The sequence below is a fragment of the Dama dama genome, chromosome 6 (genome assembly GCF_033118175.1).
Source record: "Dama dama isolate Ldn47 chromosome 6, ASM3311817v1, whole genome shotgun sequence".
Taxonomy (NCBI): Eukaryota; Metazoa; Chordata; class Mammalia; order Artiodactyla; family Cervidae; genus Dama; species Dama dama.
In genome coordinates, this window is record NC_083686.1 from 31359394 (window position 1) to 31386598 (window position 27205).

At 37.8% G+C, this 27205-nt stretch overlaps 1 protein-coding gene across 3 annotated transcripts; it reads left to right on the plus strand.

Annotated features, from left to right (window-relative positions):
• The first annotated feature begins 675 nt into the window (after window positions 1–675).
• LOC133058535 (UDP-glucuronosyltransferase 2B4-like) lies at window positions 676–27205 on the plus strand. 3 transcript variants are annotated; one of them, XM_061145241.1, is made up of 7 exons: window positions 685–1008; window positions 1369–1414; window positions 2107–2255; window positions 21153–21284; window positions 23613–23700; window positions 25216–25435; window positions 25537–27205. In XM_061145241.1, exons 1-7 carry the CDS (start codon window positions 685–687, stop codon window positions 25814–25816), a joined length of 1239 nt encoding a protein of 412 aa, XP_061001224.1. In that variant the 3' UTR covers window positions 25817–27205. The 3 variants fall into 3 exon arrangements, with proteins under 3 accessions (XP_061001222.1, XP_061001224.1, XP_061001223.1); XM_061145239.1 differs by having other exon boundaries at window positions 676–1414; XM_061145240.1 differs by lacking the exon at window positions 1369–1414 and having other exon boundaries at window positions 685–1162.

The following is a 27205-nucleotide window of genomic DNA, read 5'->3' on the forward strand; positions in this document are numbered from 1 at the left end:
GATCCACTCATATGCTATTGTTTTTACAGTAGTCTATACACTTCTCTCTTACATATTAATAATATAGTTTACTTGCATGTGCAAGATCATTAACTTTTAGATCAGTGATAATACTGAACAAAACAATATTTTTTTTTATAATTTCTTTTTTTTTTCATTTATTTTTATTAGTTGGAGGCTAATTACTTTACAATATTGTAGTGGTTTTTGCCATACATTGACATGAATCAGCCATAGATTTACATGTGTTCCCCATCCTGATCCCCCCTCCTGCCTCCCTCCCGAACCCATCCCTCTGGGTCTTCCCAGTGCACCAGCCTTGAGTACCCCTCTCATGCATCCAACCTGGGCTGGTGATCTGTTTCACCCTTGATAGTATACTTGTTTCAATGCTATTCTCTCAGAACATCCCACCCTAGCCTTCTCCCACAGAGTCCCAAAGTCTGTTCTGTACATCCGTGTCTCTTTTTCTGTTTTGACAAAACGATATTAAACACTTTATTATCATGAAATGTTCTACACTTTGCCCTTGCAATTGATTTCCACAGCTGCTGACTACTCATCAAATTTAGTTATTTGAAGTGTAGGAGTTAAATTTTAACTTCCTGGTTGATTTCTCCTTGGATATAAGCATGAGCAAAACCAAATTGATAGAGTAATTTCTAAGTACTGCATATGAACAAGATGTCTATGAAATGGTTCTCACTTCTGCTGCCTTTACAGCTGACTTGCTACTTTAGCTCTGGGAGCTGCGGAAGGGTGCTGGTGTGGCCAGTGGAATTTAGTCACTGGATGAATATGAAGGCAGTTCTGGATGAACTGGTCATGAGGGGTCATGAGGTGACTGTTCTAATATCTTCAGCTTCCACTATTACTGATGCCAACAAACCATCTGCTTTTAAGTTTGAGGTTTTCCCTGTATCTTTAACTAAAGATGATTTTGAAAATGCTGTCAAGAATTTGCTTGAGAAATGGATATATATGGCAAAAAATTCATTTTGGACAAAGGTTTCAACATTTAGAGAATTGAAAAGCTTACTTTTGGAATGTTCTGGAATGCTTATGAAAATCTGTAAAGAAGTTGTTTTGAACAAGAAAATTATGACAAAGTTACAGGAATCAAGGTTTGATGTCCTCCTTGCAGATGCCGTTGGACCCTGTGGTGAGCTGCTGACTGAGATACTTGGAATACCTTTAGTGTACAGTCTCCATTACTCACCTGGTTATTTGTTAGAAAAGTATAGTGGAAAACTTTCATTCCCACCATCCTATATGCCTGTTATATTTTCAGCGTTAACTGATCACATGACATTCATGGAAAGGGTCAAAAATATGATATATGTACTTTATTTTGACTTCTGGTTCCAGACATTTGATGAGAAGACATGGAATGAGTTTTACAGTGAAGTACTAGGTAAGTCATCTTTTTCATTGTTAGCATGAAGCCCTAATTTTCCAAGTGTCTTGGAAGATAACCACATAAACATAAAGTAACAGGTTTTTTTCTCTTACAAGGAAATGAGGGAATGAAAATATAAAATGACCTATCAATCCCATAAATATTATGGAAACACTTAAATCATAGGATAACGTAAAACCTTGTGGCCCTTTACTAGTACAGGACACTCCAGGAAATTGTAAGCCACAAATTGAAGCACTTATGATTTCTCCAAGCAATTATATATGTAACTCATGAAACTTCATCTTTTAACTTAAAAATGTCCCTGGAAACCTCATTAAATAGCTTGATAAAAGAAGACAAGTAGATTAAGGGATTAAAAACACATTTGTAGTGTGAGTATCTAGGAAGCATTTAGAAATTGTTTCTACTTGTGTAGCTCATTTTCCATAATATATATTATATTATTCATTAGATGCATACAAGTTTCCCAATCATATTTCAGTATATCATATCTTATTATATTATGTGTACACACACACACACACACACACATATATTTGCTTTATCAAAGAACATACACTTTCAAACATCTTTCTCTACATTATTCCAAATTCCTTTCCCCATATTACCTAATATATTCATATGGCAATATTCTCATTTGATCTAGTATTTGTTGTTACTTTTGTTTTTGTTTTTCCTTTAAGGAAGACCCACTACATTTTTAGAGACAGTTGGAAAAGCTGATATGTGGCTCATTCGAACCTATTGGGATTTTGAATTTCCTCTCCCAGTGCTGCCAAATTTTGAATTTGTTGGAGGCCTCCACTGCAAACCTGCCAAACCCCTGCCTAAGGTCACCTCCTCCTCTTTGTTGTGCTTTGTTAACTTTGCATTTTCAGTAAGAATAATCTTACAAAATTCTAGAATTTTGATTGCAGTGAATCATATATGGGAAGCTGGATAAAGTGACATTCCAGTTAGAAACTGATATATTTCCATACCAACACAAGTACCTGTATTTCATTATCATCGCAAAATAAAGTGGGATACCTGGGAGACTTTGAGAATATGTCAGTTAAATTAAGGCCTTGATAATTCAACATAATAGAGATAAAATATTCTTTAAAGAATAATTAAAAAGGGACAAACATAATCCAGAAATAAGTGCTAACATGAAGAGGAATGGTATGGACACAGTTTCTGCCACAGGACACTCTATCTAGAAAGACAGTATGAAAGCAATTAATAAAATGTATTACTATATGGAAAGATCAAAATGCTAAAGAAACATCCAGCAGGAATCATAGAAAATACCTTGGAGGCATTGATAATTATGGTGAATTCTAAAGGATGCTCAGGAATAATTGAAGGTAAGGAACATCTACATTTTAACAATCAGTGAAGTAAAATGGTCTGGAATGGGTGAATTTAACTCAGATGACCATTATATCTACTACTGTGGGCAAGAATCAGTTAGAAGAAATGGAGTAGCCATCATAGTCAACAAAAGAATCTGAAATGCAGTACCTGGATGCAGTCTCAAAAATGACAGAATGATCTCTGTTCATTTCCAAGGCAAACCATTCAATATCACGATAATCCAAATCTTACCCCGACCAGTAATGCTGAAGAAGCTGAAATTGAATGGTTCTATGAAGACCTACAAGACCTTCTAGAATTAACAACCAGAAAAGATGTGCTTTTCATTATAGGGGATTTGAATGTAAAAGTAAGAAGTCAAGAAACACCTGGAGTAACAGGTAAATTTGGCCTTAGAGTATGGAATGAAGCAGGGCAAAGGCTAATAGAGTTTTGCCAAGAGAACACACTGGTCATAGCAAACACCCTCTTCCATCAACACAAGAGAAGACTCCACACATGGACATCACCAGATGGTCAATACTGAAATCAGATTGATTTTATTCTTTGCAGTCAAAGATGAAGAAGCTCTATACAGTCAGCAAAAACAAGACCAGGAGCTGACTGTGGCTCAGATCATGAACTCCTTATTGTCGAATTCAGACTTGAAGAAAGTAGGGAAAACCATTAGACCATTCAGGTATGACTTAAATCAAATCCTTTAGGATTATACAGTGAAAGTGAGACATAGATTCAAGGAATTAGATCTGATAGGCAGAGTGACTGAAGAACTATACATGGAGGTTTGACATCATTCAGGAAACAGGGATCAAGACCATCCCCATAGAAAAGAAATGCAAAAAAGCAAATGCAGTCTGAGGAGGCCTTACATATATCTGTCAAAAGAAGAGAAGCAAAAAGCAAAGGAGAAAAGGAAAGATATACCCATTTGAATGCAGAGTTCCAAAGAATAGCATAGAGATAAGAAAGCCTTACTCAGTGATCAATGCAAAGAAATAGAGGAAAACAATAGAATGGGAAAGACTAGAGATTTCCTCAAGAAAATTAGAGATACCAGGGGAACATTTCATGCAAAGACGGGCTCAATAAAGGACAGAATGGTATGGAACTAACAGAAGCAGAAGATATTAAGAAGAGGTGGCAAGAATACACAAAAGAACTATACAAAAAAGATCTGCATGACCCAGATAATCACGATGGTACGGTCACTCACCTAGAGTCAGACATCCTGTAATGAGAAGTCAAGTGGGCCTTAGGAAGCCCCACTACACACAAAGCTAGTGGAGGTAATGGAATCCCAGTTGAGCTAATTCAAATCCTAAAAGATGATGCTGTGAAAGTGCTGCATTCAGCATGCCAGCAAATTTGGAAAACTCAGCAGTGGCCACAGGACTGGAAAAGTTCATTTTTCATTCCAATCCCAAAGAAAGGCAATGCCAAAGAATCCTAAAACTATCGCACAATTGCACTCATCTCACACGTTAGTAAAGTAGTGCTCAAAATTCTCCAAGCCAGCCTTCAGCAATACGTGAACCATGAAATTCCAGATGCTCAAGCTGAATTTAGAAAAGGAAGAGGAACCAGAGATCAAATTGCCAACTTCAGTTGGATTATCGAAAAAGCAAGAGAGTTCCAGAAAAACATCTATTTCTCCTTTATTGACTAGGCCAAAGCCTTTGACTGTGTGGATCACAACAAACTGTGGAAAATTCTGAAAGAGATGGGACCACCTGACCACCTGACCTGCCTCTTGAGAAACCTGTATGCAGGTCAGGAAGCAACAGTTAGAACTGGACATGGAACAACAGACTGGTTCCAAATCAAGACAGGAGTACATCAAGGCTGTATACTGTCACCCTGATTATTTAACTAGTATGCAGAGTACATCATGAGAAATGCTGGGCTGGATGAAGCACAAGCTGTAATCAAGATGGCTGGGAGAAATATCAATAACTTTAGTTATGCAGATGACACCACCCTTATGGCAGAAAGAGAAGAACTAAAGAGCCTGTTGATGAAAGTGAAAGAGGAGAATGAATAAGTTGGCTTAAAGCTGAACATTCAGAAAACTAAGATCGTGGCATCCGGTTCCATCACTTCATGGCAAATAGTTGGGGAAACAGTGGAAACAGTGGCTGACTTTATTTTTGGGGGCTCCAAAATCACTTCAGATGGTGACTGGATCCATGAAATTAAAATACACTTACTCTTTGGAAGAAAAGTTATGACCAAACTATGTAGCATATTAAAAACAAGAGACATTTCTTTGCTGACAAAGATCCATCTAGTCAAGGCTGTGGTTTTCCCACTAGTCATGTATGGATGTGAGAGTTGGACCATACAGAACACTGAGCACTGAAGAATTGATGCTTTTGAACTGTAGTATTGGAGAAGACTCTTGAGAATCCCTTGGACAGCAAGAAGATTAAACCAGTTAATTCTAAAGAAAATCAACCCTGAATATTCATTGGAAGGACCAGTGCTGAAGCTGAAACGCCAATATTTTGGCCACCTAATGCAAAGAGCTGACTAATTTGAAAAGACCCTGATGCTGCAAAAAGATTGAAAGTGGGAGGAGAAGGAGATGACAGAGGATGAGATGGTTGGATGGCATCACCGACTCAATGGACATGAGTTTGAGTAAACTCTGGGAGTTGGTGAGGGACAGGGAAGCCTGGTGTGCTACAATTCACAGGATCACAAAGAGTTGTCCATGTCTGAGCAACTGAACTCAAATGAACTGAACTGAAGGTAGAGGAAGATACAAAAGAAAAGCATAGGAACGACAGTTTCCAAGAAGTCCAAGTTCAGCCTAAACAGGAAGACACTGAGTAAAGAGGCAGAAAATGCTAGAGAGTTAAGTTGCAGACATATTAGTATAAGGAGTTTGGCACATCTAGTAGGACATAAAGGAGAAAATTAAAAGGGTAAAGAAAAGGGAGAGAAGATCACATTAAAAATAAAATCACAGGATGTAGTTACCTGGTTGGATTGTAAAGTTTCAAGAGTGGAAAGGGACATCATTTAGCAGGTTGTTGCAAGATATTGGCAGTGATGGAAAACTAGACAAAAATGTCCATAGAGATATAACCAAACTAATTTATAATAATAGCGCCAACCTCATATTGTCCTTGAGGGAAAAAAATGTGTTAATACATGTGAAATATCCAAAATGTCACTGGCCCATGCTCAGTGATTCTGAAGAAATATTAATCATTTTCATTATATTGTTACTATAACATACTGTCAAGACCCAATATGTGCCAGCCACATAGATCTAATTTCTTATTGAAATTGAAATGATTTTCCTAATCATCAAGATTACATTATCCAGCAAACTGTCAGAGAATTGATATCCCATGTAATCTTTTAAAAGCAAATTTTAAAAGTCAACTTAACTAAAAGGCAATAAAAATAATCTAATAAATTCAACAAAATTTCCCTAAGTAAAGTTTAATTTACATTTAAACTTTTTTTAGTGTCAAGAATTTTAAGTTTTTGGCAATCAGATGAACAAGATGAAATGTAAAATATTTTTTTGTAAGAAATGAGGCTCCTTACTAGTGATCTATATAAAATGAAAAACCTCTTCAACAATATAAATGTTGCCTTAGTAATTTGCAGCCATATCCAACACTAACTTGCTTTCACATCATCATTTAAACCATTCTTCATTGGAAACCCCAGGGGTTTACATCTTACAGCATAAAAGGGATAACTCCATCTATTATAAGAAAACGGATGTTTTCTGCCTACACTGATCCTCTTGCTCAATTGCTCAGTCGTATCTGACTCTGTGACCCCACAGACTGCAGCACACCAAGCTTACCTGTCCTTTATCATCTCCTGGAGTTTCCTCAGTCTCATGTCGTTGAGTAGGTGATGTCATCCAAACATCTCAGACTCTGTCATCCCCTTCTCCTCCTGCATTCAATCTTTCCCAGCATCAGGATCTTTTCTAATGAGTTGGCTCTACACATCAGGTGGCCAAATATTGGAGTTTCAGCTTCAGCATCAGTCCGTCCAAAGAATATTCAGGGCTGATTGCCTTCAGGATTGACTGGTTTGATCTCCTTGCAGTCCAAGGGACTCTCAAGAGTTTTCTCCAGAACCGTTTAGAAAACCTCAGTAAAAGTTCCCTTAAGGAATGCAGGTCTCAACATCATAGAAGCTTAACAGAATGAGCACAGAGAAAATCTACCCTGCATAAATAAGAACCATAAATACTGCACAGATTAAAAAAAAAAAAAACATAATTTCTACTAATTGAATCCAAAACTATCTGTAGTTTCAAAATATAATGAATTCTATTTATAAGGTAATATTCCTCATGACGGAAACCAAGAATCTAGTCTATTTTAAATTGACTTAAGACATAAATAGAAAGCAAGCAATATTAGCCAAATGTTTTGTGGTCTCCTTTTAAAAATTAATTAATTTTTGTCTGTGCTGGGTCTTCATTGCTGTGCCAGCTTTCTATAGTTGCAGCGCATGGGCTTCTCACTGAGGTGGTCTGCAGGCTCTATACTTGCAGGGTCAGTGGTTGTGGTGCATGGGATTAGTTGGCCCTGGGGATGCCCTGAGGCAGGTGAGATCTTTCCAAGTTCAGTTGCTCAGTCATGTCTGCCTTTTTGCAACCCTATGAATCGCAGCATGCCAGGCCTCCCTGTCCATCACAGACCCCAGAGTTTACTCAAACTCATGTCCATCGAGTCGTTGATGCCATTCAGCCATCTCATCCTCTGTTGTACCCTTCTCCTCCTGCCCCCAATCCTTCCCAGCATCAGGGTCTTTTCCAATGAGTCAACTCTTCACATGAGGTGGCCAAGTATTGGAATTTCAGCTTCAGCATCAGTCCTTCCAATGAACACCCAGGACTGATCTCTTTAAGATGGACTGGTTGGGTCTCCTTGCAGTCCAAGAGACTCTCAAGAGTTTTCTCCAACACCACAGTTCAAAAGCAACAATTTTTCGGTGCTCAACTTTCTTCACAGTCCAACTCTCACATCCATACATGACCACTGGAAAAAACCATAGCCTTGACCAGACAGACCTTTGTTGGCAAAGTAATGTCTTTGCTTTTTAATATGCTATCTAGATTGGTCATAACTTTCCTTTCAAGGAGAAAGCGTCTTTTAATTTCATGGCTGCAATCACCAGTGATTTTGGAGCGTCAAAAAATAAAGTCTGGCACTGCTTCCACCGTTTCATCACCTATTTCCCATGAAGTGATGGGACCAGATGCCATGATCTTAGTCATCTGAATATTGAGCTTTAAGCCAACTTTTTCACTCTCATCAAGAGGCTTTATAGTTCCTCTTCACTTTCTGCCATAAGGGTGGTGTTATCTGCGTATCTAAGGTTATTGATATTTCTCACAGCCATCTTGATTCCAGCTTGTGCTTCTTCCAGCTTAGCGTTTCTCATGATGTACTCTGCATATAAGGTAAATAAACAGGGTGACAATATACAGCCTTGACGTTCTCCTTTTCCTATTTGGAACCAGTCTGTTATTCCATGTCCAGTTCTGTCTGTTGCTTCCTGACCTGCATATAGGTTTCTCAAGAGGCAGGTCAGGTGGTCTCGTATGCCCATCTCTTGAAGAATTTTTGACAGTTTATTGTGATCTACATAGTCAAAGGTTTTGGCATAGTCAATAAAGCAGAAATAAATGTTTATCTGGAACTTTCTTGCTTTTCTGATGATCCAGCGGATGTTGGTAATTTGATCTCTGGTTCCTCTGCCTTTTCTAAAACCGGCTTGAACATATGGAAGTTCATGGTTCATGTATTGCTGAAGCCCGGCTTGGAGAATTTTGAGCATTACTTTACTAGTGTGTGAGATGAGTGCAATTGTGCAGGAGTTTGAGCATTCTTTCGGTTGCCTTTCTTCAGGATTGGAATGAAAACTGAACTTTTCCAGTCCTGTGGCCACTGCTGACTTTTCCAAATTTGCTGGCATATTGAGTGCAGCACCTTTCACAGCATCATCTTTCAGGATTTGAAATAGCTCAACTGGAGTTCCATCACCTCCACTAGCTTTGTTGGTAATGATGCTTCCTAAGGCCCATTTGACTTCACATTCCAGGATATCTGGCTCTAGGTGAGTGATCACACCATAGTGATTATCTGGGTCATGAAGATCTTTTTTGTATTGTTCTTCTGTGTATCTTTGCCACCTCTTCTTAATATCTTCTGCTTCTGTTAGGTCCATATCTTTTCTGTCCTTATAGAACTCATCTTTGCATGAAATGTTCCCTTGGTATCTCTAATTTTCTTGAAGAGATCTCTAGTCTTTCCCATTCTGTTTCTTCCTCTATTTCTTTGCTTGATTGCTGAGGAAGGCTTTCTTATCTCTCCTTGCTATTCTTTGGAACTCTGCATTCAAATGGGAATATCTTTCCCTTTCTCCTTTGCTTTTCGGTTCTCTTCTTTTCACAGCTATTTGTAAGGCCTCCACAGACAACCATTTTGCCTTTTTGCATTTCTTTCCCATGGGGATGGTCTTGATCCCTGTCTCCTGTACAATGTTATGAACCTTCGTCCATAGATCATGCAGCACTCTGTCTATCAGATCTCATCCCTTAAATCTATTTCTCACTCCCACCGTAAAGTCATAAAGGATTTGATTTAGGTCATACCTGAATGGTCTAATGGTTTTCCCTACTTTCTTCAATTTAAGTCTGAATTTGGCAATAATGAGTTCATGATCTGAGCCACAGTCAGCTCCTGGTCTTGTTTTTGCTGATTGCATAGAGCTTCTCCATCTTTGGCTGCAAAGAATATAATCAATCTGATTTCAGTATTGACGATCTGGTGATGTCCATGTGTAGAGTCTTCTCTTGTGTTGATGGAAGAGGGTATTTGCTATGACCAGTGTGTTCTCTAGGCAAAACTCTATTAGCCTTTGCCCTGCTTCATTCCATACTCAAAGCCAAATTTACCTGTTACTCCAGGTGTTTCTTGACTTCCTACTTTTGCATTCCAGTCCCCTATAATGAAAAAGACATCTTTTTTGGGTATTAGTTCTAAAAGGTCTTGTAGGTCTTCATAAAACCATTCAACTTCAGCTTCTTCAGTGTTAACTGGTTGGGGCATAGGCTTGGATTACCATGATATTGAATGGTTTGTCTTGGAAATGAACAGAGATCATTCTGTCGTTTTTGAGATTGCATCCAAGTAGTGCATTTCGGACTCTTTTGTTGACCATGATGGCTACTCCATTTCTTCTAAAGGATTCCTGTCCACAGTAGTAGATTTAATGGTCATCTGAGTTAAATTCACTCATTCCAGTCCATTTTAGTTCGCTGATTCCTAGAATGTTTACATTCACTCTTGCCATCTCCTGTTTGACCTCTTCCAATTTGCCTTGATTCATGGACCTAACATTCCAGGTTCCTATGCAATATTGCTCTTTACAGCACTGGACCTTGCTTCTATGACCAGTCCCATCCACAACTGGCTATTGTTTTTGCTTTGGCTCCATCCCTTCATTCTTTCTGGAGTTGTTTCTCCACTGATCTCCAGTAGTATATTGGGCACCTACCGACCTGGGGAGTTCCTCTTTCAGTATCCTATCATTTCATATTGTTCATGGGGGTTCTCAAGGCAAGAATACTGAAGTGGTTTGCCATTCCCTTCTCCAGTGGACCACATTCTGTCAGACCTCTCCACCATGACCCGTCTGTCTTGGGTGGCCCCACAGGGCATGGCTTAGTTTCACTGAGTTAGACAAGGCTGTGGTCCGTGTGATCAGATTGGCTAGTTTTCTGTGATCATGGTTTTAGTGTGTCTGCACTCTGATGCGCTCTCACAACACCTACTGTCTTACTTGGGTTTCTCTTACCTTGGACGTGGGGTATCTCTTCACGGCTGCTCCAGCTAAGCGCAGCTGCTGCCCCTAACCTTGGATGAGGAGTATCTCGCACGCCCCCCCCTCCTGACCTTGAACGTGGAATAGCTCCTCTCAGCCCTCCTGCGCCCGCACAGCCGCTGCTCCTTGGGGGTGGGGTTGCTCCTCTCGGCCGCCGCCCCTGACCTCAGGCGTGGGGTAGCTCCTCAGGGCCGCTCTTGCACTGTTGCAGCCTGACGCTCTCGGTTGCCGCCCCTGACCTTGGGCGAGGGGTAGTTCCTCAGGGCCACGCTTCTGCGCGGTCCAACCAGGGATCAAACACATATTCTCTGCATTGCCAGGAGGATTCTTAACCATGGGTTCACCAGGGAGGTCCTGTGAACCCTTAATAGATCGTTTTTTGTCTACTCTTTATTAATGGCAAAATGAAACTGATATCTTTTTCAAGGGTAAAATTCAATATCTGTTTTAGTCTCTCTTTTGTAAACTAACAATTTTAAAATTTTATTCCAATTTTATTGGAATACAGCTGATTAACCATGTTGTTACAGCTTCAGGTGGAAAACAAAGGGACTCAGCCATGCACATACATGTCTCCATTTTCCCAAAAACTCCACTCCCATCTAGGCTGCCACTTAACATTGAGCAGTTTCCTATGTTAGCATTTAGGTCCTTGCTGGTTATCCATTTCAGATATAGCAGTGTGTAATATCTGTTTTGAATACAAATTGGTTGGATTACCTATAGGAACCTTCCCAGAGTCCAAAGGCTGAGATAAGATAGTGAAAGTTCTGTGCTATCTAACCCTATTTTTGAAATTTCCATTTTTTTTTTTTTTTTAATTTCAGGAAAGTGATAATGTTAGTGGGACGGGAGGTTAGGAGAGGAGGAAGAACAACGAAGGGAAACATTAATAGTACTATAATCATGATAAATTAGCAATAGTTGAAGAAACAAGATTTAATTCCAAGTCAATGACTGTGAGGACTTCATTGCATAAGAAAACTGCTTATTCACACCACTAACTTTTCCAGTAATTATTGGATTCTAAGAAAATTTCTTCACTTTTTAAAGAATTAGGATATTTGACAAAATGCATTGAGTCGTAAAAATGCTTATAGATTTTGCTTCATAATATACTTGTATGAAACAATACAGAGAAAAATAATCAAGATGTCCTAACACAATATTTTGAGCAATAATTGAAAATGTCAACACTGGAAATAATAAAAATAAAGCAATGGTTAAATAATTTATAAATGTTCACATCATGCCACTACAATGATTTCATCAAAGAATGCTTAATTACACTAAGTCAGCTATGAGGTTTAGTTGGAAAATAATAAATATAATAAGATCACAATTTTCTTCTAGGATAAAAAATAATATAAGCTGGAATTACAATTTTCAAAATATGTATCAAATGCACATTTAAATATAGGACTAGAAAAAAGATTAGAATGAAATCACAAATTTTAACATAATGTCCTCTATGCTTATTCAGGTTGTCAAAAATGGCAGGATTTCCTTCTGTCTCATGATGAATAACATTACATTCTGAGTGTGTGTGTTCATGTGTGTGTTTGTGTGCGTATTTATCACATATTTTTTTGCATTCATCCATTGATGGGCACTTAAGCTGTTCCATTGGTTATCGCAAATATTGTTGCAATAAGCATGGAAGTGTATGTATTTCATCTACCTTGCTTTTATTTCCTCTGGTTATATACGCAGCAGTAGAAGTGTTGGACCAGACAGTAGATCTATTTTTAATTTTTTGAGGAAATTTCATTTTGTTTTTGATAAAGGTGCAAACAATTTACATTCTTATTGCCAGTGTAAAAGCATTCACTTTTATTCATATTCTCACCAACACTTCTTGGTGGTGGGCTTTCTAACTTTGATTTGCATTTCCCTGATAATTAGTAATATTGATATTGATAACTGGTGGCCATTTGGACGTCTTCTTTGAAAAATGTCTGTTTTGTTTATCTGCCTATTCTTTTTTATTAGTTGGAGGCTAAATCCTTAATTGAATTTTTTGTTGCTATTGAGTTTTGTGAGTTACATATATACATATACATATATATATATATATATATGTATATATATATAATATTACTCCCTCATTCAGTATGTATGAGAAATCTGTATGCAGGTCAGGAAGCAACAGTTAGAAATGGACATGGAACAACAGACTGGTTCCAAATAGGAAAAGGAGTGTGTCAAGGCTTTATTTTGTCACCCTGATTATTTAACTTATATGCAGAGTACATCATGAGAAATGCTGGGCTGGAAGAAGCACAAGTTGGAATCAAGATTTGGAGGAAAATATTACAAATCTCAGATATTCAGATGACACCACCCTTCTTGCAGAAAGTGAAGAAGAACTAAAGAGCCTCTTGATGAAAGCTAAAGAGGAGAGTGAAAAGTTGGCTTAAAGCTCAACATTCAGAAAACTAAGATCATGGCATCTGGTCCCATCACTTCATGGGACATAGATGGGGAAACAGTGTCAGACTTTATTTTTCTGGGCTCCAAAATCACTGCAGATGGTGATTACAGCCATGAAATTAAAAGATGCTTACTCCTTGCAAGGAAAGTTCTGACCAACCTAGAGAGCAATAAAAGCAGAGACATTACTTTGCCAACAAAGGTCCATCTAGTCAAGGCTATGGTTTTTCCAGTGGTCATGTATGGATGTGGGAATTGAACTATAAAGAAAGCTGAGCACCGAAGAATTGACGCTTTTGAACTGTGGTGTTGGAGAAAACTCTTGAGAGTCCCCTGGACTGCAAGGAGACCCAACCAGTGCATCCTAAAGGAGATCAGTCCTAGGTGTTCATTGGAAGGACTGATGCTGAAGCTGAAACTCCAATACTTTAGCCACCTCATGCGAAGAGTTGACTCATTGGAAAAGACCCTGATGCTGGGAGGGCTTGGGGGCAGGAGGAGAAGGGGACGACAGAGGATGAGATGGCTGGATGGCATCACTGACTCGATGGGCATGAGTTTGAGTAGACTCCGGGAGTTTGTGATGGACAGGGAGGCCTGGCGTGCTGCGATTCATGGGGTCGCAGAGTCGGACACGACTGAGTGACTGAACTGAACTGAACTCAATGTGTAATTTTGAAAATTCCCCCCATTCTGTAGGTTGTGTTTCATTTTGTTGTTTCCTTTGCTATGCAGAAGCTTTTAAGTTTGGCGTAGTCCCACTTGCTGATTTTTTTTTATGTTATATTCAAAAACAATCACTTTCAAGACTACTGTCAAGGAGGATCATTTCTACATTTTCTTTTAGGAGTATTATGGTATCTGGTGTTATGCCTAAGTCTTTGATAAATCTGAGGGAATATTTTGAGGGTATAAGATAGGGGTCTCATTTCATTTTTTTGCCTATGTTTATACAAATTTCTCAGAAGTAAAAAAGTGACTCTTCTTTTCCCATTGGGTGTTCTTGGCTCTTTTGTTGAATTTTGGTTGGCTATACATGCATGGATTTTTTCTAGACCCTGTATTATGCTTCACTGGTATGTGTGCATTTATAGGCCAGTACCACATTGCTTTAAATGCTATCCCTTTGTACTATAGCAAAGCAGATGGGTTTCCTTTGTGGTTCAGCCAGTAAAGAATCCTCCTTCAATGCTAGAGACCTGGGTTCGATCCCTGAGTTGGGAAGATACCCTGGAGAAGGGAAAGGCTACACAAACCAATATTTCTGGGTGTGGTTCTGAAGATTCATAGATGGCTCAGACAGTAAAGAGTCTGCCTACAGTATGGGAGAACTGGGTTCAATCCCTGGGTTGGGAAGATTTCCTGGAGAAGGAAATGCCAAGCCACTCCAGTATTCTTGCCTGGAAAATCCCATGGACACAAGAACCTGGCAGGCTATAGCCCATGGGGTCACAAAGAGTTGGATACAACTGAGTGACTTCAATTTGTACTATAACTTGAAATTTGGAGGTGCAATGCCTTTGGCTTTGTGTAGCATGGACATTTTAACAGTATAAATATCCTGATCCATGAACATAGGATATCTTTGCATTTATTTACATTTTCTTCTATTTCTTTCAACAAAGTCTTGGAGTAATCACTGTAAAGATCTTTCACTTTACAGGTTACATTTATTTCTAGCTATTTTCTTATTTTTGGTCCTATTGTAAATGGAATAGCTTTTCCATTAATAATACAGAAAATGTAACTGATTTCTCTAAGTTTATTTTACATCCTGAAACTTTACTGAATTTGCTGATTAGCTCAGTTTTGTGGTTAAACCTAATTTTTCTGTACAAAAATCCATACCATCTGCAAAAAAATGACAATTGTACTTCTTCCTTTCTGTTTGTGTGCATGCACGCTCAGGTGCCCAGTTGTGTCAGACTTTGAAACCCTATGGACTGTAGCCCACCAGCCTCCTCTGTCCATGGAATTTTCTAGGCAAGAGTACTGGTGTGGGTTGCTATTTCCACTTCCATGGAATCTTCCCAACCCAGGGATTGAACCCACGTCCCCTAGTAGCTCAGCTGGTAAAGAATTTGCCTACAATGCAGGAGACCTGGGTCGGGAAGATCCACTGAAGAAGGGAATGGCAGCCCACTCCAGTACTCTTGCCTGGAGAATTCCATGGACAGAGGACCTGGCGGGTTACAGTCCTTGGGATCGCAGAGTGGGCACGTCTGTGTTACTAACTTTCCTTTCCTTTCCTTCCTTTCCTTCCTTTCCCACATCTACTGCTTTGGCAGGCAGATTCTTTACCACTGAGAAGCCCTCCTTTCTGATTAAGAAGCCTTTTATTCTTTGTCTTGCCTAGTTACTCTAGCTAGGACTTCTAGTACAATGTTGAATCAGTGTGAGAATGGGCATGCTTTTCTTGTTCCTGATCTTGCAGAGAAAGCTCTCAAGTTTTCACCATTGAGGATAACATTAGCTTTGAGTTTGTGTGTGTGTGTGTGTGTGTGTGTGTGTGTATAGATATATAGATATAGATAGATCTTTATTGCATTGAGGTATGTTCCTTGTATACCTAAATAATGAGGGTTTTTATCATGAAAGAATGCTGTATCATTTCAAATGCTTTTTTTATTGCATATCTGTTTAGATGACCAAGTTATTTTATATTTCATTCTATTAAAGCAATGTATTACAAATATTTTGGGATTATGTTGGACCATCCTTGCATTTCAGAGATATATTCCATTGGTGATTGTATATAATCTTTTAAATGTATTCTTAAATTCAGTTTGCTGATATTTTAGTGACAACCTTTGCATATACATTCAGTCTGGATATTGGCCTATAGTCTTCGTTTCTTGTAATCTGCTTATCTATTTGGTATCAGGGTAATGCTAGCCTTCTAGAATGAGTTTGAAAAGGTTCCCTCCAACCCCTTATTTTGGGGGAAGATTTTTCTGAAGGACTGACATTAATTTTCTTTAAATATTCATATAATTTATCAATGAACACATCTGGTTCTGAGTTTTGTGTGCTAGGAGATTTTTGATTTCTGATTCAATATCTTTACTCATTGTGACAGTTCAGATTTTCTATTTCTTCCTGATTCAGTCTTGGTTGTTTAGGTTGTGTGTTTCTAGGAAGTTATCTATTCATTTCCAATGTGTAATTTGTTACCATGTAATTCATCATACTAGTCTCTTATGATCCTACATATTTTTGTCATATCAGTTGTAATGTCCCCTATTTCATTTTCATGTTTTGAATCCTTTATTTTTTTCTTGGTAAATCTAGTTAGATATTGTCAATTTTGTTTATCTTTTTGATAAAACAGAAAAAGATAATGTATGATGTCACTTGGACCCAGAATCTAAAAATGCCAAACTTGTAAAAACAGAAGCAATACAGAAGTCACCAAAGACTAAAGGACAGGGGAATAAGATAGATGTTTAAGGGTACAAGTGTGCATTTTGTAGTAAATAAGTACTAGAGATTTAAAGTACAGAATGTTGAATATACACAACAGTATAATATTATAATCATCATACTTTCCAAGGGACTATATATTAGTTATTCCCACCATAAAAAGTAATGATAATTATTAGACATAATAGAGGTTCTATCAATAATAAAATGGCAATCATATTATAAAATATAAATTATCAAATCAAGTTATACATCTGAAATTATATAATATTTTCTATATAAGATATACTTCAATTTTTTCTAAAAACATGTGAATATGAAACTAAGGGATTCCTGGATAGAGAGTTTATTAAATATATTTCCTATTTTAATTTTCTATGCTTTTGCATATTTTCTTGTCATAAGCTTTTATTATTTTCATAAAAGTTATCAGAGAATGAGACTTTCCAGTACATATCAGTAATTAATTTGTGAAAAGAGAATATATTGCAATAATAGCAAACAGATGTATCTTTCAGAGTATAGACGAAGCATCATTGGGTAGCAAGTTATTGATACAAAACATTGAAGACAAGTAAATTTAAATCCTGCTACAGGTCATTAAAATGCATACATTATCTGCATGCACCACGTGAGTCATAAAGAAGTTTAGTGACCTTACAATTGTGACTCATATCATTAGGGTGAAATTATATTCTGAAAAAATGTGCTACACAATATGTAGTCTGCAATATTAAAGTGTGAACATTTTTTCTTCTCGTCTTTCTGTTAAAAATAATTTTGAAACAAATGTATGCCAGTAATTATCATCAGTAAGTATACATTCTGTGATAGAGGGGTTCAGTCATTCTTTCCAGAGAGAAAAGAGTAGTGAATTTAAAACTGAAGAAAGAAATAAGAAAATGTGAGTACATGGATTTGATCAACTATCCAGGAAAATTTTGCTCATCTATATTTTTTGTAATAGAGTATACTGAGAAATGTGGAATTATTCTTTTAATAGTAGGATAAAATGTCACAAATTTTAAAATTGAAATGGAAGCAAGAATCACAAGACAGAATAATTCAGAAACAGTTCCAGGAAAATACAGATCCACTAGGAGCTGTCAGTCCCCCATGGGGACTGTCCATGGTCCCCCATGCTGCAGTCCATGGGGTCACAGAGTCAGACATAACTGAGTGACTGAAGTGAACTTCTGAGGAGTTTTATTTAGTTTGAAGTGAACTCAAAACGTGACCAGACCTCTACTGCAGAAGGCCATGGGGTACCTCTCCCACTGTGTCCTGGGGGGATTGATGTAACGATGTTAGGTTCCCTCACAGTGGTTACACATAGCACATCCTCTTGTGACATCAATTATACAATATTAGTTCATGACAAAGGATGTCATATATAAACAAACCCAGTAATATGGTAACTCAAATATGTAACTGCTCCAGCATTGCTGTTGTTATTCAATTGCTAAACTGTGTCTGACTCTTTGTTATTCAAGCATATCTCTGGCTTATATATAAGATTCATAGGACTGTTTCATAGAACTTTCAAACAACAAGCCAGTCTCTTCAATATCAGTAGTTAGTAATTTAGCGAGACAGAGTTTGGGAGATTATGACAAAGTTTCATGTAAGACAATGATAGAATGACAGTCATAAACAAATTTGAATCATAGATTTTTCTTAGTGCTCACAGTAAGGAAAATGAAATCATAATGAATAAAGTAAAATTTAAAATAATTCTCCAGAAAGTCTGTCAGAAAAAAACAAATGATTTGTAGATCTATAGTGATTTAGCAGATCTAAAGAATTAAAAGTGAATTAAATCCTGCAGTGTAGCTCTCCAAGAATCTTTTAGTAATTAATAACATAATTGATGAAGAGTCTGAGTATAATATTGTTTCACAGTATCTCCTTTGACACTGCTGTGTATTGGCTTATTTCCTGCCTATACACAATCACATTTGCACAAATACACATAGAAGAATTTAATCAAATCTCAACCATTTCCTTCCCAAGCACCTCAGGGAGAGATGCCATCTGTTAAAAATGGCAACTATTACTAAAAAGAGCAGGGGCTTCCATGGCGGCTGAGATGATAAAGAACCTGCCTGCAATGAGGGAGACCCAGGTTCAATCCCTGGGGAAGAGAAGATCCCCTGGAGAAGAAAATGGCAACCCACTCCCATATTCTTTCCTGGAGAACTCCATGGACAGAGGAGCCTGGTGGCCTACAGTTCATGGGGCCATAAAGAGTCAAACAGAACTGAATGACTAACACTTTCACTTACCAAAACAGGATGGAATTTCTTCAAAGTTTTCTAAAGTAAATATTTTGTGTTTAATATTGAGTAACACAACTGACCAAAGTTGAAGATGTGAAGTTAGCATGTTCAAGAATCAAGAGGGCAGGAGGGAAATCACTTTACAAACTAACTATATAGTATGTGATAGGAATAATACACACTTCCTAATTTAAAACCTGTCAATACATACTGTTGTTATTGTTCAGTTGCTCAATTCTGTTTGACTCTTTGCCACCCCATGGGCTGCAGCATGTCAGGCTTCCCTGTCCTTCACTATCTCCTGGAGTTTGCTCAGACTCATGTCCACTGAGTCGGTAATGTTGTCCAACCAGCTCATTCTCTGTCGTCTCTTTCCCCGCTACCCTCAATCTTTCCTAGCATCGGGGTCTCTTTCAATGAGTCGAATCTTTGCATCAGCTGGCCAAAGTATTGGCCAAAGCTCAGTCCTCCCAATGAATAGTCAGGATTGATATCCTTTAGGATTGACAGGCTTGATCTCCTTGCTGTCCAAAGGACTGTCAACAGTCTTCTCCAGCACCACGATTCAAAAGAATCAGTTCTTTGGTGCTTAGTCTTCCTGATAGTCCAACTCTCTCATCAATACACGACTACTGGAAAAACCATATTTTTGAGTGTATAGGCCTTTGTCAGCAAAGTGATGTCTTGGCTTTTGAATACGCTGCTTAGTTTGGTCATAGCTTTTCTTCCAAGGGGCAAGCATCTTTTAATTTCATAGCTACAGTCATCATCCACAGTGATTTTGGAGCCCCCCAAAATAAAGTCTCTTACTGTTTCCATGTTTCCCCATCTATTTGCCATGAAGTGATGGGATTGGATGCTCTGATCTCAGTTTTCTGAATGTTGAATTTTAAGACAGCTTTTTCACTCTCCTTTTTAACCCTCAAGAGGCTCTTTAGCTCCTCTTCAATTTTTGCCATTAGAGTGGTATCATCTTCATTTCTGAGACTGTTGATGTTTCCCCCAACAATCTTGATTTCAGTTTATGTTTCATCCAGCCTGGCATTTCGCATGATATACTCTGCCTATTACTTAAATAAACATAGTGACGTGATACAGCCTTGAGTTACTCTTTTCTCAATTTTGAACCCGTTCATTGTCCCATGTCCAGTTCCAATTGTTGCTCAGAAAAGGCACTGGAAACCCACTCCAGTACTCTTGCCTGGAAAATCCCATGGACGAAGGAGCCTGGTAGGCTGCAGTCCATGGGGTCGCTAAGAGTTGGACATAGCTGAGCAACTTCACTTTTACTTTTCCCTTTCATGCATTGGAGAAGGAAATGGTAACCCACTCCAGTGTTCTTGCCTGTAGAGTTCCAGGGACAAGGGAGCCTGGTGGCTGCCATCTATGTGATCACAGAGATTCGGACACAACTGAAGCAACTTAGCAGCAGCAGCAGCAGCTAACTGTTGTTTCTTGACCTGCATACAGTTTTCCCAGGATGCAGATAAGGCAATATTCCCAACTTTTAAGAATTTTCCACACAGTCAAAGGCTTTAGCATAGTCAATGAAGCAATAGATGTTTCACTGGAATCCCCTTGCTTTTCCTATGATCCAATGGATGTTGGCATTTTGATCTCTGGTTCCTCTGCCTTTTCTAATCCAGCCTGTACACCTCAGAGTTCTCAATTCATGTACTGTTGAAGCCTAGCACCAATACACGTGATGTGGCAATTCCTCTTCTGTTTATATATCCAAAAGAATTGAAATGAGGATCCCACTGAGATATTTGCACACCATATCCATGAAAGCACTATTCATAAGAGCCAAAAGGTTAAAGCAACTGAATGCCCATAAACAGAATTAAAAAAAAAAAAATGTTGTAGATATAGAAAGATGGAGTACTACTCAGTCTTTAAAGGAAAATTTTGACACATGTCACAACGTGAATTAATCTTATGCTAAGTGAATTAGCCAGAGGTGAAAAGACAGACCATACAATTCAAGTTGAAAAAACTATCTAGACTAATCTAATTTGTGCAAACATAGAGTAGAATGATGGTTGCCAGGGACTGAGGAAAGATGAAGATGGAGTTTCTTAATGGGCGCAGATTTCCATCTTTGCTAGATAAAAAAGTTCCGGAGATTGGTGCACAATGTGACTATAATTAACATTACTGAACCATACACATAGGAATGATTAAGATGGTAAAATTTTATGTTGTATTCATTTTACCATGGTATTAAAAAAATAGTGATTAATAATTTTTAGACTATATGTGATTTTGTTTCTTTGTTGTTGTTTTTTTTTCTGGCAAACTTTTCAATATTGTTTGCTATGCTGTTGTTGCTCATTTGTGATAAAGTAAATTCTTTTTCACAGGAAATGGAAGAGTTTGTTCAGAGTTCTGGAGAAAATGGTATTGTGGTGTTTACTTTGGGGTCGATGATCAGTAGCATGACAGAAGAAAGAGCCAATGTAATTGCATCAGCCCTTGCCCAAATTCCACAAAAAGTATGTAAAGTAACTTAACAGTGGATAAATACTTAAGGAAATTATATTAAATATGTAAAAAGCACTGATTACAGATACATTATGCAAGAAAGACAAACTATTAAGATAGCTCCAACTTATCTTAGATTTATATTTAAAAAAACAAAATATATATAGTAGATGGTAGAACAGTACATAGCATGTCTTCAACTGACAATAAATTTGGTTTAACACTGTAATCACAAAAAAAATATTTAAGAGATGCAGTGTGAATTTTGGTATTGTAATGGTAGTGTTGACAGGAAAAGAAATCACCAAATTCTGTCTTGTCATTTGTTCATTTTCCCGAAGGACTCCTGAAGACACGATACACATACAGACGTTCTCAGAAGTTAAATTTTCACGTTATATGTAGCCTCTCAATAATGTTAAGCAATATTGATAAAAGTCTGGAGTGCTTCTTGCAGTTTGTACTTGCCAGGAATTCCTGGTCCCTTTTACATCCCCTAAGCTTTGGAACAGACCTAATCAGTGCGCTTTCCAGGTTGCTTTTCAGAGAAAGGTTGGCTTCTCCTAATTCCCTACACTCAATTATCCTGAAAAAATAAAGTTACTTTACATTCACAAAGAAACTAGAAGTTAAACACTAATAATTATAATCTAGTTTATGAGAATTGCTTGGAATTACAAAACTTGTCCTTACTTTTGCTACAATACCTAGAGACCGTATTAATCAATGTTGTCAGTGCTTTCTGCTTCATTGTTGAAGCATTCAGGGTCAGTTGAATAAACTTAGTGTCACAATTTTGAAACATTTTCAACAGCCTTGTTGTCTCTTACACATTACCAACCAACTCTTTTTTTCTAAATGTAAAAAGTTTCCAAGCCTAGTATGATAATAGTGCTAATAATCTGGTGATGCTGGTCTAGTTGCTGTCATGTCCAACTCTTGTGATCCCACGGATTGTACCCTCCAGGCTCCTCTGTCCATGGAATTCTCTAGGCAAGAATACTGGAGTGGGTTGCCATTTCCTTCTCCAATAATCTGGATTTATGTAAAAAAAAAAACTCCAGTTATTATTGTTTTTGGAAGTAGTATTTAACAATTTGTAATATAAATGAAATTTATATTTCCTAGACAGTCTTAATTAACTTATTATTAATAAACTATAAACAAGCAGAATATTTCTCTTAAGTTGCTGATTGCATGCATTTTCTTTCTGCAGTAAAAAATTGCAAAATTCTAATACTAAGTTATATTAGGCATACCCACTGAGGAAACCAGATCTGAAAGAGACACATGTACCCCAGTGTTCTTCGCAGCATTGTTTACAATAGCCAGGACATGGAAGCAACCTAGATGCCCATCAGCAGACGAATGGATAAGAAAGCCCTGGTACATATACACTATGGAATATTACTCAGCCATTAAAAAGAATACATTTGAATCAGTTCTAATGAAGTGGATGAAACTGGAGCCCATTATACAGAGTGAAGTAAGCCAGAAAGAAAAACACCAATACAGTATACTAATGCATATATATGGAATTTAGAAAGATGGTAACGATAACCCTATATGCAAGACAGAAAAAGAGACACAGATGTATAGAACAGACTTTTGGACTTTGTGGGAGAAGGCGAGAGTGGGATGAGAGAACAGCATCAAAACATGTATATTGTCAAGTGTGAAACAGATCACCAGTCCAGGTTAGATGCATGAGACAAGAGCTCGGGGCTGGTGCACTGGGATTACCCACAGGGATGCGATGGGGAGGGAGGTGGGAGGGGGGTTCAGGATGGGGAACACATGTAAATCCATGGCTGATTCATGTCAATGTATGGCAAAAACCACTACAATATTGTAAAGTAATTAGCCTCCAACTAATAAAAATAATTGGGAAAAAAAGTTATATTAACATGTGCATATAAGTAAACACTTCTATAACAGTTAAAAAGAAACTGGTGAATAAATTGAAAATGAGATTTAGAGTACAAACTAAAACAAAAATATGTGGTTTATTATTAATTTGCCATAGTCTTTCTGCCCTAGAAATAGGGTCATGTAAAAATTTCTTAAACATTTGAATTTGTCATTGAAAATCTATTTGTCTATGTCATCATATGTGAGATATCATGATTGCATTCCATCTGAGATTGAACCTGAAAAAAAGTACATCAAATGTGGGTATTGCTTTCAGTAGTATATTAGTAGTTATTGTCGATTAAGGCCTCATGCTCTGGTTTACTTATCTGTTATACAGAGACATTTAAATTTTATTTGCTTGAAATTTTAACACTATGACTTTGAAGTTTAAATCATGGAATAAGGTATTTCCTTTATCTTAACAGGTTCTATGGAGACATGATGGCAAGAAACCAGATACCCTAGGGCCCAATACCCGTCTGTATAAGTGGATCCCCCAGAACGACCTTCTTGGTAAGACTTGGCAGAAAAATACTGAAAACATGAGTAACAGCTGAGCAGAGTGATATTACTTCAATAGGAAACAAACTTATCTAACATTTATTATTGAACACTCCTTTGAGTTTAAGTAAGAAAACTTTACTCCTTCGTTGCTATTTCCAGCCCCAGAGAAAAAAAGGGGAAAATTTAACAGCATTGTATCATACATGGTCACATCCTTCACATCCAGAATCAAAATATGTTTAGTTTGGCTATAATTACTTCTCACCATGAAATCTGAAGTAACTTTGTGCATTGTTCTGTCTCTGAATTCTCTCCTTACACCTATCTTTTCCACTCCTTAGGGATATTTTAAATGATACTTAAAAATAAGAGTTCCTCTATTTATTAGCTGTGGCTCTCCATTTTCTATCAGAAAACATCCATATCTTTTACATCAAGTGGTCACACATTTCGAGATAAATTTTAGCTTTTCCTTCCTCTGGTTCCACTGCCACTACCATTTACTGTTGTTGCCTTGACACACCTCCTATCAGGCTAAATGGCTTCATTATTGTTTTAGAGATTATATTTCTGACATGCCCTCCCCGTTTTTATTGCAAAAATGTTGTCTTTTACCCAGAATGCCCTTTCAGGTTTTTCACCTACCAATCTTGGATTCATTTGTGAAGTTCAAATGATGTATCTATTTATGAGATATGTATGAGATACTTCACTTACCTCTCCAGCAGACTTCAGTTCAGTCGCTCAGTCATGTCTGACTCTTTGTGACACCATACATTGCAGCACTCCAGGCCTCCCTGTCCATCACAAACTCCCAGAGTCTACTCAAACTCATGTCCATCCAGTCGGTGATACCATCCAACAATCTCATCCTCTGACATCCCCTTCTCCTCCTGCCCCCAATCCCTCCCAGCATCAAGGTCTTTTCCAATGAGTCAACTCTTCGCATGAGGTGGCCAAAGCATTGGAGTTTCAGCTTCAGCATCAGTCCCTCCAATGAACACCCAGGACTGATCTCCTTTAGGATGGACTGGTTGGATCTCCTTGCAGTCCAAGGAACTCTCAAGAGTTTTCTCCAACACCACAGTTCAAAACTATCAATTCTTCGGTGCTCAGCTTTCTTCACAGTCCAACTCTCACATCCATACATGATCACTGGAAAAACCATAGCCTTGACTAGACAGACAAAGTAATGTCTCTGCTTTTTAATATGCTGTCTAGGTTGGTCATAACTTTCCTTGCAAGGACTGTCTTTTAACTTCATGGCTGCAATCACCATCTGCAGTGATTTTGGAGCCCAAAAAAATAAAGTCTGACACTGTTGCCACTGTTTCCCCATCTATGTCCCATGAAGTGATGGGACAGGCAGACTTAGGGATTTCTTATTCTGAGTTCTGAAGCAATTTAAATACAGTTTCGTATGTTATCTAAAAGATACCGCTTATTTCAGTTTCTTCATAATGCTCAGTTTTCATTTTATTTTTAAGACTTATAATAATTTTTCTGAAATTCACTCAATTCTAGGTCATCCAAAAACCAAAGCCTTTATAACTCATGGTGGAACCAATGGCATTTATGAGGCCATCTACCATGGGACCCCTATGGTGGGCCTACCTTTGTTTGCTGAACAACACGATAACATTGAGCGAGTGAAGGCCAAGGGAGCAGCTGTCAGATTGGACTTGGAAACAATGTCATCAAGAGATTTGCTCAATGCATTGAAGGAAGTCATTAACAATCCTTCGTGAGTATATTTGTTTCACTACATTTGGTGATAACAAATACAATAGTTGCCCCACAAGCTAGCTCATTTTATAAATTGATGTTTCTTTGCTTTTCCTTTAGCTACAAAGAGAAGGCTGTGTGGTTGTCCACCATTCACCATGATCAGCCTGTAAAGCCCCTGGACCGAGCAGTCTTCTGGATCGAGTTCGTCATGTGCCACAAAGGAGCCAAGCACCTGAGGCCAGCCGCCCACGACCTCAACTGGTTCCAGTACCATTCTCTGGACGTGATCGGGTTCCTGCTGGCCTGTGTGGCAACTGTTGTATTTGTCATCACAGAATGCTTTCTCTTTTGTTACCACAAGTTTGTTAAAACAGGAAAGAAGCAAAAGAGGGAGTAGCTGAAGGCGTTATGCCCCTAGGTGGAACTTCTCCAGTTTATTCCAGCACAAAAGAGTTATGATGAGCTTCCCCTGTGACAAAACAATTCACAATTTAGCATCTCAGATCAAAATTATTTTCAAGTGATTTTCTACCTGTTTACAAATTAGAAATAAGCCGTGCCAAGAATAAAACTGGTGAAAAATTCAGTGAGAATAAAGCTATAGGGTATATATTGAAATTTATTATTTTAAGTCAAAAGTTATACTGAAATCTTTGAATTTAACTTTCACAGTTTGTGCATAGCTACGAGAACAATAACAAGTCTATTCATAGAATCCATATTATTTTGTAGATATTCAGAAGTTTTACTCTATTTTGGTGTAGAATTCTATAGTTTTATCTTGCTATAGAAGCTATTCAATAATTGGAGTTGTATCAAAAGACACAGCCCTTCGTTTCATGTTTGAGTCCAGTAACACTTGGTTTTTACTATTCATCCAGCCTCAGCATCACATTTTACCTAAAGTCATGGTAAGTCATTTGCCTTCATCCATTTTAACTCATTTAACAGTGGAATATTTGTGGAATTAGGAATTTAGCAACTGCTACCTGCTTCATATCATAAAATTGAGATATTTCTGAAAATCTTTGATTCCATGACCTAATTCTCTACTTTTCATCATCTTTAAAATTAGTCACCTTATTGGGACTTTAAGTTGGTACAACCACTGTAGAGAATCTTATGAAATTTCCTTAAAAACCTAAAATTAGAGCTTCCATATGACCTGCAATCTACTCCTTAGCATGTTTCCAGAGGAAAACATGATCCAAAAGGATCCATGCACTGTCATTGTAGCACTGTTTTCAATAGCCAAGTTATGGAAACAAATAAATGCCCCTTGAAAGAGGAATGGATAAAGATTAGGTACATATATACAATGGAATATCACTCAGCCATTAAAAAGGATAAAATAATGTCATTTGCAGCAACATGGATGAATCTAGAAGATTGTCATACTTAGTAAAATAAGTCAGACAGAGAAGGAGAAATATCATGAGGCATCCATATGAAATCTGAAAAGAAATGTTACAAATGAACTTACAAAACAGAAACATACTCACAGACTTAGAAAATGAACTTACAATTGTCAAGGGGAAGGATGAGGGGAGGGATAGTTAGGGAGTTTGGGATTGACATGTACACACTGCTATATTAAAATCTTGTTGGATAACCAACAAGATCTACTGTATAGCACATGGAACTCTGCTCCATGTTATGTGGCAGCCTGGATAGTAGGGGTATTTGTGGGGGAAATGAATACATGTATATGTAAGGCTAAGTCCCTTCTTTGGTCACCTAAAATTATTGCAACATTGTTAACCATCTATACCCCAATTTAAAGTAA